Raw genomic sequence first — 18,306 nt, forward strand, 5'->3', positions numbered from 1 at the left:
ACCTCTCCTCCAGGTCTGGCCACTGCTTGAAGTTGCGTTGGGGGTCACTGCCAGCTTCTCCCTTCTGAGCATCCACAACTGGCCCCTGCTTGGCCCTCAGGGACTCCTTCAGGTCCCCACGCAAGTGGAGGGTGCCGCTGGCCATGCTGTCCAGAAAGCCAAGGATCTGGAGGCAGCTCTGTATCCGGGGTGGGAGTGAGCCGCTGGAGGAAAAGGCAGTGCCCAGCAAATCCGCAAATGGCCTGGCCTTTGTGTCTGCCCAAGAGCGCAGCAGGGCACCCTCTTCCTCCAGGGCTCCAAAACAGCCCAGCAGGCAGAGGTCCTCAGCCAGCTTCTCAAAGAGCCCATTCCTCCTGAAGAAGTCGTCGTTGACAGGGTCCCAGTGCAGCGCTGCGGACACAGCACAAAGAGTGTACAAAACCAGCTCCAGCGTCTGCCTGGGGGACACTACTCCCCATGCCTGCAGCGGGGGCTCCTGGAGGGAGCCTTCCAGGTCAGAGAGCAGAGACAGCAGCCCGTTGAACCCGCTGGAGACTCTGAAGGCAGCACGGCCCTTGGGGGTCTCCAGGATCCGGAGCAGAGACTGAAACACCAAGCAAATCAAAATGAGTACACTCCAGGAGGTAGATTAACCCTGAGCCCACACACATGCCTGCCAGAGCATCCCACTAGCTCTTCCCTCAACGCCTTCAGACCAACAAGCTACAGGAAGGATGATTCTGAAACATTGGGATCTCCATATTGTTCCTCTTACGGTTCAGGTTTTCCATGTGTGCCTACTACACTAATCTATAGGGTTGATTTAACTGTCCTGTATTTTGACTTGAATGCATATCCTTCCAGAAAGCTTCTGTCCTGTAGTTCATACTCATCCCAGATCAAGTGCTCACACATCCCCATCTCATTCCCTGATCAAAACTCTCGTCTTGCTCTACTGCAGCTACTTGAAAATCATCTCAGCTCTCCACCAGACTGAAGCTCCACGAGATGGGAACCATATCTGGCTTCCTTACTACTGTGGAACACAGCATACACTTAATAACAATTTGCTAAATGAGTGGGATGAACCATCTCTTATACTGTACAGGAGACACATAATGAAATCCTTATAGAAGCAGCTTGTTATTCCTTATCTCCCTCTCTGTGCAAGCACGGCTTCATCTGTTCTATTAGATGAGGGGAAACAGTAAAATGAATCAACTTAAAATGTGGTGTGAAGAGTGTGTCAGAAAGACAAGAGAAATCTGCAATTGAATGAAATGCATAGGTATAACACATAGCATAGGCCAAGTGTGCAGAAAGTAATTAGGTCACTGATAGGATACATCATGGAATCCACCACCCTCCAGATCACTGTGAGTTTTACTGGCCAGCCAAACTTTTATTTCCTTCTAAAATCAAACCTTTCTTGAGCACTTACTTACTTGAGCCCAGTGCATGGTATATACTCTAGGTAATCAATATGTGCTATTGGAAGGAAGGAAGGAGGAAGAGAGAGAGGGAGGTGGGGGCTACATTTAAGCAGTTCTCATACTGTGCTTCATCGAAATGTGAAAAACACATGGAAGATTTTAAATAAGTATTAAAAGCCTGTTATTTTTGGTACATATTTATTGATCAGATAAATTGCACTGGACTCCATCTAAAATTCAGGCATTTGGTGTGTTTCCTAGAGAGCGGACAACCTTGAGGGTTCGTTAGTAAACTGCGGAGAGAGGTGTGAATTATTTTATCTTTTCAGATATTTAATTCTCTAGTGTGACAGGCAAGGGGATTGTCTGAGAAGGTACAGTTTGGCATCAGTTTCAGGAGGCCTGAGACAAGGTTCAAAGAGAAAAAATAAAAGAGAAACTCCCTATTTGGGGGAGGGGTGGTGCTGTGACTTAAATGCCTGGTTTAGGTGACAGTCTATAATATGACACATGGAAGTTAGTGAAAAAGAGAAAACTGGGAGCTCAGAAAAACAGGTGGGAAGGGACTAGATATTTAAATTCGTTTTAGTTAATAGAAACTTAGTAAAGTTATAGGTCACTATCAAACATGAAGTCATGCACTTTGGGAGCTCCATCTTTTTTGTTTTGTTTTGTTTTTTGTTTTTTTGAGATGGAGTCTTGCTCTGTTGCCCAGGCTGGAGTGCAGTGGCGAGATCTCGGCTCAATGCCTCCCCAGTTCAAGTGATTCTCCTGCCTCAGTTTTCTGAGTATCCAGCTGCATCTCTTAACTGCTGGCACCCTAACCTAACAGTGGTGTTTATTTGAAACAGTAGAATGTGTTTCGACCACTTGGATTTTGTTCTCTAATGTTATATTCCACTACAGGAAACCTGAGCTGCTGGGCGAGTAGTCAGTCTCACATTCCAGGTCAGAGAACATAAGAGGAGCCTGAACTCTTTTAGTGCACACGTGAGGATTCTTTCAAAGATGAAGAAAAGCAGCAGCCAAGGATCTGCGTAAAGGGCTTCCAGGGCCCCATCTATGACATTTCCAGAAATTTAAAAAACAAAACAGATTGCAGTTACTAGGATAATCTATGAAAGACCAAAGTCCATAGTTATATTCAAAATGGACAAATAACATAAAGCGAGGTAGAAAGATTCATCCTTACCAATACAGGTCAATTGATCTTTTCCCAGTTATAGAAAATGCACTACTTACAGTGGTTAGATCAATGATACCCCACCACATCTCAGAGGGACACTGCGGGGAAATAAACTGTCATTTTGCTCTTTGAAAGAAACCCAGCATCAGGGCCACCCACTAAAGGGGACGGTCAAGTCTGAATCGTGGGAAAGACTTCAGGGAAATTAACTTCCCAGGCCCCTGAAAGACGGGGGCAATGATACTGCTTTCTCCTCCCGAGTGAGGATGTGGCCTAATTCTTTCTGAATTTGGCTGAAAACCCAGGAAAGTTGAACATTTGTAGATTCACCCTCAAAGCGAAGCATGCGGATTGTTGGAGTGGGTTTCTCCAGGATGGTGATACTCAGTGTGCGTTTGTGAAAGCTCATGGCTTAGGCTGGGCAAGGCCTTTCCCTGTATAGACAGAGTCATAGCAGCTGCCTGTCCCTGCCCCACCCAGGAGGCCCTGGGGCCAGGAAAGGCTAAGGCAGCTACGCTGCATCTGTGCCTGCCTTGTGTGAGCAACTCACTCCCAATAAAATGTTATTTTTATGGCTGAGTTGGAAACTCACTCCAACCTTGACATGTGTGTGTGGTTTCAGTCCCTCCTTTCTAACTGATAAACCATACCAAAGGCTGTTCACTGCAATGTGGTACAGCACGAGTCTGAACCTGACCTATGCCTGGTCACGTGACACATGCCATGAAAAGTCAATCAGTCACAAAGACATCAGGAAATCTTAAGCTCTACAATGTTAAACAGATTAAATTTATGTGAGTGCTTTCAATGGCTCTAAGACCTCTAGGAGCTTTGTTTAAGGCAAATGGAATGAATAAGCACTTCTGTTTGTCACATAACACATGACAAAACAAATATCGGGAAGGGAGAATCATTAAAAAACAAAACTGATCAGATTACAGACAATTGCCTGAGTGCTGGTGATCACTATAAACCCCTCTTCCCCCCAAGGAACTCCCTCCCAATTTAATTGTCCAATTTGATGCCAAATATTGCTCAAAAGAACTCCATCACTCAAAGAGTGTTGAAGCAGATATTTTAAAAAGCAAAGCAACCCAATAATCGCCCTCATTATGATCTGTGTCTCTCAGCGGGTTTGTCACCTATAATTCCTAGATGGTTATTTTCTTTTCCTCCTCTTGGGAGGGAGAGGAGGAAGGAATGGCTGTCCTTAATTGTTGCTTTGTTTGATTTATTAAATTCAGAGTCATTATCTAAAATGGGGGTAATCTCATTAGAACTTAGACCCCGCTATTATTTCTTGGGATGGGGTTAATTTCATATTTGCAGAGTCATAAAGTAAAGAGTCCAAAATCCAATTACAAAGGTTTAATTTCATAGCAACTAAAGAGAAACATTTCTATCATAAAGGAAAATAAATACTTCGCTACTTCGGGAAATGATTTGTCAGGAATGGGGAGTCTAGGAGGAGGGTCTCCATTACTGTCATTCAACTTTGCATGATAATGCATCACATAGGGTTTCCAGTCTGCAGAAGGGAGTAAATTTAATCAGTTGAAGTCAAAGTAATCAGGCTGGGGTTGACACATTTCAAGAAAGGTCAGCGTTAAGCACATTTTCTCATCCTAACTCAGTTACCATGTCATCGTCTCTGAGTTAGTATTCCTCCAGCTTGAATCTATAAAATGGATGTCTGCTGCAAAGCGCTAACTATGTTAGGACTAACAGGATTTATTTCACATTCTATTATTTGTTATTCCTCATAATTTTCCATGTGTCATGCTGGAAGACCGGTGAGGTAATGCAATTAAGCTCAGAGTTGAACAGCTAAATGTATATTAGCAAATCAATCTGAATTTGTGCATAACCCAATCACAGTCCCACCGGCCAAGGAGAGGAAATTCATTTGCTTACATTATTCTTTAACTCAGTTATCATTTGCCAGAATTAGGTGGTGAAGTCACATGTGCTTCAGTGTTGGTATGGAAGCGCCACTGGTATTTGAAGTAACTGCCCGAAGTTGCTTCTCCAGAGTGGCTGGCACACAGGCCACAGGGAAGGGATGCAGAGTGATGGCATGCTGTGAATGCACGTTGGAGATGGGAAACCTTTACAAGAAGGGGCACCCTCTCATCCTACTCAGACACACTTTGTAGAAACAGTCCCTATGGGCAGAGTTGACTCTTACCTTCTAAAGAGAGAGATCCAGTGAGAAACAATTCACTTAACATCTTCGTTCCAAAGTTTCAGGGGATTCCCATGATGATTTAGAAACAAATGTAGATCTCACATCTGATTCCAGCAAGCCTTCACCACTTGCTCATGTGACTCAGTGGTGGGCAAGTCTGGAAGAGGCACGAGTCCTCCCAACTGCCCCCTAGAGCAGCAGTGTAACAGCCCTAGCCCTTGGAAAACAATGCCAGCTCCTGGGGCCTCCAACTGCCCAGCAGTGACTTGGCACCCAGGAGGAAGACGGCACATTGAGTGCAGGCTATGATTTCGTTAAATAAGCTCACCAGTGTTCTTCCCTTATGTGCTCTCTTGAAAACTGATTCTGAAATGATATTGAATCTGTAAAACACCATAACGACTTTACATTACTAATTCTAGAAATTTAGTCCTATTGCCCAAGGACTGACACTCTAATACGATGACTCTGGGCTGCAGAGTAAACAAAAGGAACTTTCTATGAGCAAAGCAGATCACTCTTTTCTACATTGGACAGAAAAATACTTTTACCTTCCAAGCAAAGTAAAAGCAAAACTTTCCTCTCTGTGGATCTGTTTGGCTTTTGATACAGCACTGTCAGAAACAATTATTCACCCAATAGGAAACCACAATATGACTGGTTAAGACATGCCTTCCCTGTTCCTATCCTATCAGAACATGCCAGTCAAGCTGAACATGGACATATGAAGGAAAATGTACCAAACAGCACAGTGAAGTGGAATGATCTATCAGTTTTCAGTTGCTCGCCTTAGATTCAAACTCAACTTCACCATTTAGCAGTTGTGCAATATTAATTTAGTCAATGAAGCTCTCTGGATGTCTCTCTGCCTTTAACATTAAGAGATTGGACCACATGAATCTGAGGTAATTCCTAGCTCCCGTATTTTCTTTATTTTTGATATATCTCTCCCTTACCCTACTCTCTGCTTCACCCATCCCTCTCAATCTCCTTACCTCAAGTAATCATGGGATTCAAGTGTCTTTCAAAAGGTATTTAACTTTCCTTTTTTTGTTTCGTACAAATCACTTTCACTGATTCTATGGCCCTGCAATTAAATCACTGTCTGGGCTCTTGTCATCTGTGAAGCATGATGATTATGGTCATGATACCATTTTGGATGGACCACGCAATGCTTTGGCCACACCAATCACTGCTGGCTTAGGCTACATAATAACTGGAACAACTCACATCAATGTCTAACATCGAATGTGCAGAAAAATTAAGTATGATGAACCAAACACCATTCTTTAAATGTTAGAAAGGTTTTGCATAGAGATAGGCTTAAGTAAGTTAGATTGATGATTGACCTAATTTTGGAAATCAGAGCAACTTCACTTTTTAAAAAATTCACCAACAATCAAATATGTCATGTTAATGAAACATGGGCATGTTGGCCAGGCACAGTGGCCCACACCTACGATCCTAACACTTTGGGAGGCTGAGGTGAGAGAACTGCTTGAGGTCAGAAGTTGAAGACCAGACTAGATAACATAACAAGACACCCTCTGTACAAAGAATACAAAAATTAGCCAAGTGTGATGGCACATGCCTTTAGTTCTAGTTAGCTGGGAGGCTGAGGTGGGAAGATCACTCAAGCAATCCTTTTAAAAGTCATAAACTCAAAGACAAAAGCAGTGTAAAAAAAGGAACAGCAACAAAACTGTGAAAGTTGTAAGGCAGAACAGATGGCAAGAATGATATTTGTTATATGTATTTAACTATTTTAAGATAACTCCATGAATGTTAACAATATTACAAAAACATACACTTACATCTCTGTTGCCCAAACATGATAACCCTGCCTCAATTGTCCCTTTGTGTCCACTGTTTCCACACCTCTGACTGCCTTTTGCTTCTTTTTCACAGCTCACAGGTTCTCTCCCCAGTGAGCCTTCCTCAACCAGGTAAGGCAGCATTGGGCTCTCCTACTTCTGTGTTCCCGTAGCAACCTGCACTCGGTGTCTAACCAATGCATTCATTACACTGCAATGTAACTATTGCTTACTTATTAGCACCAGGCTATGAGCTCCCAGAGGGCAAGGGTTGTATCATAATTGACTATAAGTCCCAGGCACCCTTCATCAGCCCTGGTAATAATGGGTTAGATGCTCAATAAATGCTGATCAAATCAACAAGGCAGCTACTTGGCCATTGCTGATTTGAGTTGCAATTCCATAGTTTACAGTGTTGTGGGAAGTAGCTGCCTAGCCAGGAAAAACATTTCCTAGCATCCCTTGCATCCACATGAGTCCTGCCCAAAGTTCTTCCTAAAGAAAATCGGACAGAAAATAACGCGTGCCAGTTCTAGGCCTGAATAAAAATGCATTGTGCATTTCCCCATGGTCTCTCTTCCCTTGTCTGCTGCCCAAGTTAGATGCCCAGGTGATGGTAGTTCCTGAATGACAGTCACCAATCATTTGACTGGACTGTATGTTGGAAAGAAATTTCAAATGTACCAGGCTACTGAGGATGTGGAATTTATTTGTTACAGCACCTGACACTAATACAGGGTACTGCCTACTACATACAGTGGCAAACTGAATTACATGAATACAAATGCCTAAGCAAATGTGGATCACTTGGTCCATATCCACAGGAAAACCAATCTCAAAGGAGGACTTGAAATCACCTTCAGGAGATCCAGTTTCAGCTGCAGCTCCCCCTGAGTGGATGAGCACAGAGCACCCACAATGATGCTCATGTACTCCTCGGCGTTGATGGCTGAGAGCTGCTCCAAGATGCTGAGCGAGGCCTCCCGGTAGCACTCCTCGTCCAGGAAGATCTTGATGAAGGGCACCATGCCGTGGTCCTTCAGGACAACTAAGGACCAGACAGACAGAATGGGGTTAGCGCCAGGGGGAACCTTGCCACTTCAGTTTCAATCAAAAGAAAAAGCTTTTTCCTATAATTTTCAAAGTTCATTTTGCTATTTTTTTATGATTCTCTTTTGCTCACTGGTAAATTTTTTGGTAATCCATACCCACCGTTGAAGTGAGAAGCAGAAAAAAGAAACTGTAGAACTGTGGATTTGATGAAAAACAAACAAACAAACAAACAAACAAACAAAAACCAAAAAAACTTCTTTCTTCTCCAGTGAGAACCTTATTTAAAAAAAAAAAAAAAAAATGACTAACATCTCCCCATAGGAGATACATTCAAGAAAGGAGAAATAAGTTTAAGAGGTCTATTGTAAGACATGGTGACTAAAGTTAATAAGAGTGTCATGAATTCTTGGGGTAAAAAAAGAAAAAAAATAGAAATCTAAGTAATAAAAGCTTTAACTAGATCTACCTCTCCCTTGATTTCCTCCCCAGGGCCAATGACAATTTCTGTCTTCTCTCTGCCAAAATTCATATAGAAAGCAAACCACAATTTAAGCTAAGAACATATTTAATTTCTAGATAGTTCCTTGGGGAGAAAATTAAAGAAATCTGACTGGCGGTACATTTTTGTTTAAAAATAATTCCAAGCATTTTTTCCCCAGGATTGATATTGGAGTAATTCATGTGGGAAAAAAAAAAAAAAAACTAGGAGGCAACTGGATCCTTCAAATGGTTTGATGGGGATTTGAGCAGACAAGATTTTTCCAATTACAGGCTAGGTACCTCTGACATGGAAATCACCTTGAAAGCCTGTTTAAAAGTGGATTCCTGGCCAGGCGCGGTGGCTCATGCCTGTAATCCTAGCACATTGGGAGGCCGAGGTGGGCAGATTGCCTGAGCTCAGGAGTTCGAGACCAGCCTGGGCAACATGGTAAAGCCCCGTCTCTACTAAAATACAAAATAATAATAATAATAATAATAAATTTGCCAGGCATGGCGGCATGCGCCTGTAGTCCCAGCTACTTGGGAGGCTAAGGCAGGAGAATTGCTTGAACCCAGAGGGTGGAGGGTATAGTGAGCTAAGACCATGCCATTGCACTACAGCTTGGTGACAAAGCGAGATTTCATCTCAAAAAAAAAAAAAAAATGTAGATTCCTGAACTCCACCTTGACTGACTATTAATTAAAGGTCTGGATGTGAGCCTAGGAATACACATTTAGCCAGCACCTCCGGGGAACCTTTTACAGGCTAAAATGTTAAAGACTCTCTCTCTCTGCCATAGTGAAATAATTTTTTACATTAGGTATAGTTACTCTACGAAGACCTCAGATAAAGATGCCTAAATCACCAAACCCACTGATATGATGTTGGATGTTGGTGTGTCTATGTCATTATATATATATATATGCTCATATTATTTTTAAAACCCAGAAGCCAAATGATCTTAGAACACTAAAAGAAAATTTGAATGGATTAAATTGCTAAGTCCATCATGTCTGAGAGCACAACAAATTGCATTTCTTTAAAATGGCTAGCTTTCTTTGCCCGTATTTTACTCTTTGGATCTAAAAAAATTAAAAATCATCTATAGTCAGTGCAGCAGGACACTAACAAATTTCACTTGAAAAGAGGAGAGGGGGCTCTGTGGTCTCATAAATTTAGAAAATGCTAGATTGAGCATAGTCTTTTTGTCATCAACTTTATTTAGCAATCTTAGAGGTAAAAAGTGTCAACAGAGGTACACTATCTACGAACTTATTGATGATCACTGAACATCGGCCAGGAGAGGGACATTAGCCACAGCTAACGCTGTGTATTGGTTATTCCTTGAGTATAACCTGTGAACACTGCCATAAATAACCAGGAAAGAGTTCATGTTTTACCAAGCAGTGATGAGGCAAACTTGGCACCATCCTTACCTGCATTCCTCACCGAGCCTTTCAGAAGTGTGACTACAGTCTTCAGCATCACACATGTGAGTTCTCTTTCTGGATCCTGAACACCAGGAGTGGACAGTTTGTTTCCTGCCATATTGAAGAAGCAGCAACAACAGAAAAATAAGTACTTGTGGTATGACCCCAAATCTCTGACTCCAGGTTTCTACCCTCTTAAGGAGATGTGAATGTAATGCCTTCATCATAAGGGAATGTGTATCCCAATTGGTAAGATAGAAGGCTATTATCCCCTACAGCAGAGTTCTCCATCTTGAGCGCATCAGCATTCCCTGCAGAGCTTATTTTGTTAAAACCCAGAGCCCCATGCTGGGTCCCATCCCGAGAATTTCTGATGTAGTAGTTCTTGGATGGGCTTCTACAATTTGCATTTCTGAGAAGTTCCCAAGCAATGGTGATGGGGCTGGTCCAGGGACTGCTCTTTGAGAAGCATTGCCCCAGATGATACACAGAGCCCTGCCTTCTTGATTTTCCTTTGGCCACTTTTACAGTTTGCCATTCATCCTTGGGAGGGTTGACTGCCCACTCATTCCTGAGCCATGGGGAAGCTCAAGAGAAACTGGAGTAAAGAGGTGATCCCAGTAGACCCATGAGGGCAAAACTAGATCTCTTTATTCACCTTGAATCTCCGTGCCAGAAAAGTGCCTGACACAAATTGGAAGCTCAAAACTTATTTGGGGGAATGAATGAATGAATGAATGAATGAATGAATGAATCAGTCAATCAATCAATCAAAATAGAGTTTATAAACCAGGAGAAAGAGTATCTAAGAAATAACAAGACACATTTAACAATGCAAAGTACAAAGTAAGACTAATGCATGAGTTCACAAAAAAAGTTCAAATTCTCCTAGGAATGGTCATGGGTCTGGAATTGGATTTAAAAGCAAATTCAATGTTAGGCTGCTAAAAAGAAATACCAGCTAAGATAAGACAGAACCAACAAACAAAGAAACTGTGCAGAGACTTCTCATTTAAACACCAAGGAAAGCAGAGGAAGCAATACATTAACTTCATTCATGATAGGATTTAAGGACAGAAGTTACTAAGCAATAGAAACTAGCTCATAAAATATTGTCCAGGGCTTGGCCCAGAGGACCAGATGCACAAACCATCCCTTGGGCTCATCCTCCGCAGTCCTGATCCTATTTGCAAACACTCCCAGGGAGAAGCTGGGTCCGTCCTGGCCTCTATAAGATGCCTGAGCTCCTCCCTAGGTGTCTATCTCAGTCTATGGCAGTAGCACTGGAACTATAGGGACAAAGTGACTGATGTTTCTTGAGCCCCTGTTATGTACCAGGCACAGCAGTGGCTCCTCTTCAGAGATTCCATCATTAAAATCTCACAGCATTCCAATGATGTCCATCATTACCCTGTTTTACCAAGGAAGACACAGTCCATAGGGGTTAAGTCACTTTCTCAGGATCGCTCAGTTTGTCAGTAGCATGGCCAGGATTCCAGCCCTAAGCTCCTTTCCCTCAGAGAGGCCCAGGAAACAGATAGACTGGTGACCTTGGCTTAAGTCTGAAGCAGAATTACAGAAGCAACCAAAGGCTAGAGAGCTCCCTGACCCTTCCAGCCAGTACAGTGGGAGAAGGAGAATTAAAGGAGGGAAGGTAGGCAGAGTAAGCATCCAGATTCTTGTGTCCCAGTGTTCCTCCTCCAGGGTGATTCCCCAGAGCAGCAGGTGTAGAGAGACTGAGGGAAAGACCAGAGGAGCTGGGGAAGGAGTTTCCACACTTCGCTTCCTATTGGAAAGTCAATGGAGATGGGAGTTAAAGACCACCACATAGAGTGACTCCAGCAGGATATATGGTGGGGAGCACAGTGAGGCAATGCAAAAGCCCAACCCCTGAGCCACTGTGCACCCTCGTGAGACCCTGAAGCCCCAGGGGAGCAGCAGAGGCTATTGGGTTTGAGACTTCAGGGTGCAAGGGCCAAGTAGGGGCAAGGGGACGTTGCCAAAGAGCCACAGGTATACAGCCCAGCAGGGCACCAAGACTCAGAGGGGCGTGCTGGGTCAGTAAGACCCCAGGGAGCTCTCTCCCAGTGGGAGACCACTGAGCCAACAGTGTAAAGTGAACAGAGTGAGCTAGGAAGCCATATAGCAGCAGACCCCAGAAGGGCCCCCAAACCCAAGGCCTCTCCGAGCTCCCATTCCTGAGGAGCTGTCAGACCCCTGCAGTCTCCCTGTCTGTACACCCACACAACATCTAGGGCAAGATATATCTAAAACCTTGGAATTCACAAGGCCTGAGTTAGCACCAAGTTCACCCATCCCTTTCACTTCTTCATGGGGAAGACTGGGAGGCTGCCTATCTTTTGTGAAGCTGTGTGTCCCAAGCATACCTCCCCAGTGACATGGGCATGTTGACTTTCTGTTACATTTGATGGGCAGCCAGGTTGGCCCAAAGACCAGACCTGGCTGACACTGACCCCTGCCCATCCCCCCGGATGCGCCCAGTGGCACCTGACTTCCTCATGATCTTGGCTTGCTTCCGAAGTTGTGCCAGCAGCAGGCCCAGGAGCCCTGAGTCCCGGAAGATGTCGGTGAAGAGCGGGTCCCCACCAGCGATGCTGAGGATGCTCTGCAGGGCCATGAGAGTGCAGGATGGCCCAGGGCTCTCCTTGATCAGATGCTGCACCTTTCGCAGAATCTCATGAGGCACGTAGTGCAGCTCGAACACCAGGGCCTCTAGGAGCTGGAAGAAGTGTGCCTGCACTGGGGCCGGCTTCAGGGGCATGATCTCTACAAACTGTGAGATGGGCTGCAGGGTCCACTCCAGCAGGAAGAAGTTTCGAGCATTCCAGGCCCACATGGTCCTGATGGCCGATAAGACTTGTATGCAGAGGACAGAGTCACTGGCTTTGTGGAAAACATTCTGTAGGACCTGGAAGGCCTGAAGATTCTTAACAGTCACCCCTGAGGAGGAAAACAAGAAAGATCTTGCAAGTCATTTCTCCTGCCTGTGTCTACAAATAGATATTTTCATTACTAAGAGAACATGCCATTTGAAGTTTCTGTGTTCTAACTCCTATGGGCACATGTCCACCAGAAGTCCAGAAAAGTCAGCCACCTGGGGTGTGAAGAAGGCTGGTGCAGCGTGGTCCCAGATGCACTCAAACTGTGGCCACTCTGAACTGATGTGTGCCATAAAGGTCAAGTACGCATTAGATTTCAAAAAGATAATACAAAGGAAACGATGCAAAACATCTTGTTTACAATTATTTGTGTTGACCATATATTGAGATGGTAATATTTGGGATATATTGAGTTAAATAAAATATATTATAAAAAATAATTTAACTTGTTTCTTCTTGTTTAAAGTTAAAAATTACATTTAAAATGATATAATGTGCCTTGCATTGTATTTCCATTGGACAGCATTGGGCTAGGAGGATTGGTTTCAGTGATTAAAATCAAAAGATGTTGGAGATTACTAGCAAAGTCAGTTTTGTTTCTAGACAAGCTGATAAATAACTACACTTTCCTGACCCACCCCCACCTTTTCCTCCAGCTTGAAGGTTAAGCCTCATTCTCTCTCCCCCAGGAGACACTTTGTCAGAAAGCTCCCTGCCTCCAGCCTTCTCTGCCTCAGATACCAGAGATGTTTGTGAAACTCCTCTCTGATTCAGGCACTCCCCTAAACCATGTCTGTGCCCCTATGTTTACTGCATCCCGTCCAATGGCCCTTCTTAACCTGAACCCTACAGCACTGCAGCCTCCCTGCCTGTATTCTGCAGAAGCTCTCACTGCCCAGACTCACCCAGCCATCCAGGCCACCATTTATTCCCCAGACTGTCATTTCTGCCTTTAAACTTTCTCCCTTCATTTCAACCTAGACAACCCACACTTAGCCTTGAAAACTCCCTCTGGCAGGCCCTCTGTTCGAGGTTTCCTGTCTGAGCTGGGTCATGGCTGTGCCTGATGCATTTCTTAGCCGATTCTCCAGCAGACTAGGGTTCAGGGACATATGACAGTCTCTACAGAGGACTTTTAAGGAGCAGACAACTGGCTTGTTCACACTGGCACCCAGCGTGGGGCAGAGTGCCTGCCACACAGAAACTATCCGTGCCTGCTAAATGAGTTCGTCAATCAATCAATGTCTCAGAGTACTGAGAAGTCACTGACTCTGAGCCCGGATGGCTGCTTTAGGGCCATCAGTCCCCATTATATAAGCAAATGTTGCAGAGGAAATCACACCAGGGGTGAGGGAGAGAACTAGAGGCTGCCTCCATTATTTGAGAGAGTCTTTGCCTTTATTAAGCAATATTTCCACTAAGTCTCACGGAAGACATTCATTATCTCCCCAAAGGTTGTGACAGAATCAGAGCTTACTGCACCATTGAAAGGTATGCAAAGAATCAGGAGAAGACCCTCTGTAGCCTTCTCAGGGCTCAGTACTGACTCTTCTGGTCACCCAGACACAAGAAGGACCCACCAGATGCCTCATGATGAAACTTGAAGCCTTCAAGCTGAGGGTAGGTGACGCTGTCAAACACCTTCAGCTCTGACCTGCCGCAGGTCGTCAGCCACACCACCAGCCCAAGGAGCTCCTCCAACTGTGGGTCCACTTCGCTCTGGGTCAGCCCATCATACCTGGGGGACAGACGAGGCCAGCTCCCTGTACTTCCTGGATGGAGCAGCCACATGCATGCATGGTGCTCTCGAGGAGACAGAGGCAATGGGGATCTACAAGCTGGGGAAGACCCCACAGGTCTGCACCTGAGGCAATTCAGAGGCAAGGGAGCGCCCTGGATAAACACCACTCTGCAGATGTCAGTCTTAGATCCAAAGAAGTGCATTTGAAACCTGTGAAAAGCTATGCCATCTGCTCACAGGAAGGTCACTTCCCATGACTGAACCCCCAAAAGACATGTGCTTAGGGCATCAGCAGATCAGGGCACCTCCCAAATGAGAGATGTAATACAATAGTTCAACATTGCAACAAAACGGTGTGGGAAATAGTCGGACTTCCTTGTGCTTATTTAAAGGTTGAGTGTGGCTTTCGTATTTTAATTATGGGCGGGTAGGCTGTCCTGCTCCTCTTATGGAGAAGGGCATCTCAAGTCTTATCCCCGCCCTGCCATTTCCAGAGGAAAAGTGTTTGCAGTGTGACTTCAGTTAAGGCAGAAAGGAAAGCCGATGAGCCCACATGAGACCTTCTTGGCACTCCCTGGAACAGGTTCCTGTGCCTTCTCCTGCCTTCCACAAGAAGTCTGGGGAAAACTCAACACCCAATGAATCAAAAATTTGTTCAGGAAATGCTATGACACAGACCTCCGTGGGGATCATAGTCAGCTGGTCACAGCCCAGACCAATGCAAAACGTGAGGTGCCCAGAGGGGCATTTACGCTTAGTGTTCCTTTAGAGGAAGGCGCTAGGGTGTTGCCATTTAATCACATCCTTCTGGAAACTCGGTGGACCAAGGGACTTTGGCCCCCTTATCCAAGTCACCACATGCAGGCTCAAAGCCTGGCTCTGTAGCAAAGTGCGTGAAGTGCGGTAGTAGATGTACCCCTCAGAGGAGAAGGGTGTCCCATACTCGCCCAGCAAAGCCCAAGGGAACGTACATGGCCTTGCCCTGAAGCAGCTTCCCCAAGATCAGTGGAGGAGCTTGGGCCATCAAGGCATTTCTTTACATCCCTTGCTCTCTCTAATCCCTGGACCCCACTCGAAGATGATACAGGAAGGCAGAATGGAAGGCAAGGAGGAGCCAGCCCAGCCCCTGCTGAACGGTGTCTGAGCTTGGGTTTCCCATCTTTCAAGGATTTGAGAAAGAGGTAGTTCACTTAGGAGTTGATCCCAGAAAACACCAGTAGGAGACAGGCCACGTGAGACAGGGAAGGGAAGGAAACCAGTCCAAGAGCATTAGCAAGCAAGCACCTCATGGGGCCACTGGAGATAATCCGTCTGGGGAGCTCTGGAGGTCACGCAGAGCAAGCCCACCCAAAGGCAGCTGTGCCAGGTATGCACCCGTTGGCTCCTTCAGCCATTGGTGAACAGCTGGTCCTGAGGGTGATTCATTTCCAGACCTTTCCAGTCCTCCAAGCACACAGGCAGGGCAGCTTACAGCAGTGCCAGAAGCCCTCCAACAGACGGGGCTTCTGTTTGGGTTCTGACTGGGGAAAATCAGGCCAACAAGCATGCAGGTGACAGGTGCCTACAAGTAAACTTTGTAAAACTACTGATTGTCTAAAGAAGTGGTCCCCATGCCTGTCTGCACAACGAATCACTTTTTCAAATAAGAGGTCTCTCTGGCCATGCTCTGTGGAGCTCTATCTATTTTTCTCCAAAGCACCCCAGTGATTCCGAAGACTGAGGCTTTGGTGGTCCTGTGCTCTCCCCGTACCAAACACAGCCACTTACCGAAGTAACACTTTGAGCAGCAGAGGATAGCCCTCTGAATTCTCAAACTCCAGGAACAGAGCCGAGGAGATGGGGTAGGAGTCCTTCACAAATCCCAGGATCAGGCTTACAGCCTCGCTCACCTCAGGGGCGGGGAGAGTGTCCGTGAGCCTGGAGAGGTTCTGGAGGGACAGCCTGACACAGTCTGTCACTGGAGGAGGGAAGCACAGAAGAGACCTGCTGAGCTTGGAAGCAAGAGCTTTCCTGCCATGGTCCACCTACCTCCCCTACTCCAAAAAATATGCCAAGACAGGTATGGGAATTAATCCAAAACATGTTCTGCTGGCTCTTGGATCAAGAAGACTGCCCCAGAGAAAGTGCTACCCTGACAGCCACACTCTGCAAGCCCAGAAGGTGGCACAGGAGAGGAAGGCACTCCCTTAGCCCTCTGTCCCTAATTCTCAGCAAGAGGGGAGAGTCCAGGTCCATTAGGTAGTGAGATGTAAAATGCAAGACCTGAGCTCATCTCAGATCTTAACAAGGTAATGCTGGAGCTGAGCAGAAATCAGCTTGATGAAAAGTGCAGGGGAGGATGTATGAACATGTGAGGAGGCAGCGGGTGAAAAGATGGGGTGCTTTGGATACTGAAGAAGCCAGAAGATTGGAACACTGAAGTGTGGCCCACAGAGAGGAAGGAGGTTGTGGCCCATTCCTAGGAGGCAGGCCATGGGGCTTACTGGCTACCCCACCAGAGTGGTGTGGAGCCAGGGTAAGATTTGAGTCTGAAAAGAGAGGTCCTCAGATTTGCATTTGGATGGGTCACTGTTTTTAGAAATCTCTCATTGAGAGAAACCTCCTCTGAGTGCTGGGGAAGCCAATCCAGTGGATCAGAAAAAGTACCTATGAGAACTCGAGATCATGCAAGCTCAACTTCTCAGCTGCGAGGACTCAGAAGAGCCGCAAAGAATCACAACAACCCAGTAAGATCAGCAGTATTATTATCCCCATTTTACAGATGAGAGAACTGAGGCACCCCAGTGGTTAAGTGCCTGAGATCACTCAGCTATGAGGACAGAGCTGGAGTCCAGTCCTGGCTGTCTGGCTCCAGAGTCTTTGGCCTTAACCCCTACACATAGTTCCCAGGGTATAAATGAGGGTGCTGGAATCAGGCATTTTTAAGTTTGAAAGTGCATTCTCTTCCTCACTAGCTGAATAGCCTTGAAAAATTCTTCTACTGCTCTGGCTATTTTTCCCATTCCAAAATGGCATTAATAGCTATCTCAAAGAAACAAGCAAGATAGTGTACAAACAGGCCCAGCACAGTGTCTGATGGGTAGTATGTGCACAGTGAGATCCTCTTTCCCTCCTCCCTCCAATGGAGCAGCAAAACGAACAAGAAAAGCACTTTCATGAAGGGAGCCAAGCCACGTAGAATTATCTACTGGACATGGCTGCTCATTCTTCTCTTCTTTGGTCCCAAAATTCTATACAGAGGCTGCAAGAGCATCCCAGGTCTCATTGTAGAAAGTGGGCCCTCAGCCTTTGCTCTGAGTTCAAGGGAAGCCCTTGCGTGGCCCACAGCCCACATCTAGTCTCCCGGGCCATACCCTGCAGGTACTGGATGATGCTGAGGTTCTGGGCCTTGGAGATTGCCCTTAGCACGCAGAAGGTGGGTTCCTTCCAGAAGCAGCAGCTGTGCTCCCGAAGGCAGGTCGTGGCAATCAGCAGAGACTGCAGCTCACTCCCTGAGAGGAGTCCCTCCAGGCCCTGAGAGTCACTGCAAATATTGAGCAACATCTGAAAAATAAGAAGATAAACAGCCAATGAGACCTGGATAGGAAGTCTCCTTCCTCGGATGGATTTGTTCCCTACTTCTCTGGAGCACTGATGGGCATGTCTCAGTGGGAAGGACAGGATTGAATGGGGTCACCCTCTATCCCAGACCAGTAGAGTCAACAGAGCCCCCTACGAAAGGGTGGCAGGACCTGGGGCTCAAATCTGACGGCATCAACCCTCTACAAATAATTGTTATCCCTTCCAAATCAGAATAATAAAGAAGTAATTGACTTTGTGTGTTTTTAATGGGGATACCAAAAAGTGTCACCCACAATTAAGGTATAGAATTAACAGGACCCTGTGCTATTTAAAAAGGGAAGTGTTTCAGAATTATTTGTTGACACTCAGACTCTACTTCTCCATGAGACCACGAGGGTGAGCATACAACCTCCTAACTGGGTTCCTTGTTCCTGCCAATCCCTTTTCCTAATGGCTAACAGAGGGACTTGCAAAACCTCCCTCTCCACTTGGGATAAAATCCCAGCACCATAGCAGGGCCCATAGCATCCTGCATGGACT

At 45.6% G+C, this 18,306-nt stretch overlaps 1 protein-coding gene across 4 annotated transcripts in view; it reads right to left on the minus strand.

The window, feature by feature from the left end:
* The window catches only part of WDFY4 (WDFY family member 4), a 296,087-nt gene that overhangs the window by 236,879 nt on the left and 40,902 nt on the right, over positions 1-18,306 (minus strand). For all 4 annotated transcript variants that reach the window (XM_007962606.3, XM_073018985.1, XM_007962605.3 and 1 more), the window contains 7 exons: positions 17,559-17,748; positions 15,973-16,162; positions 14,045-14,202; positions 12,073-12,525; positions 9,571-9,675; positions 7,458-7,648; positions 3-583 (listed from right to left, as the gene is read on the minus strand). In XM_007962606.3, coding sequence (XP_007960797.3) covers positions 3-583; positions 7,458-7,648; positions 9,571-9,675; positions 12,073-12,525; positions 14,045-14,202; positions 15,973-16,162; positions 17,559-17,748 — 1,868 coding nt within the window. The remainder of the gene's footprint in view (positions 1-2; positions 584-7,457; positions 7,649-9,570; positions 9,676-12,072; positions 12,526-14,044; positions 14,203-15,972; positions 16,163-17,558; positions 17,749-18,306) is intronic.

Source organism: Chlorocebus sabaeus, chromosome 9 (genome assembly GCF_047675955.1).
Source record: "Chlorocebus sabaeus isolate Y175 chromosome 9, mChlSab1.0.hap1, whole genome shotgun sequence".
Lineage (NCBI taxonomy): Eukaryota > Metazoa > Chordata > Mammalia > Primates > Cercopithecidae > Chlorocebus > Chlorocebus sabaeus.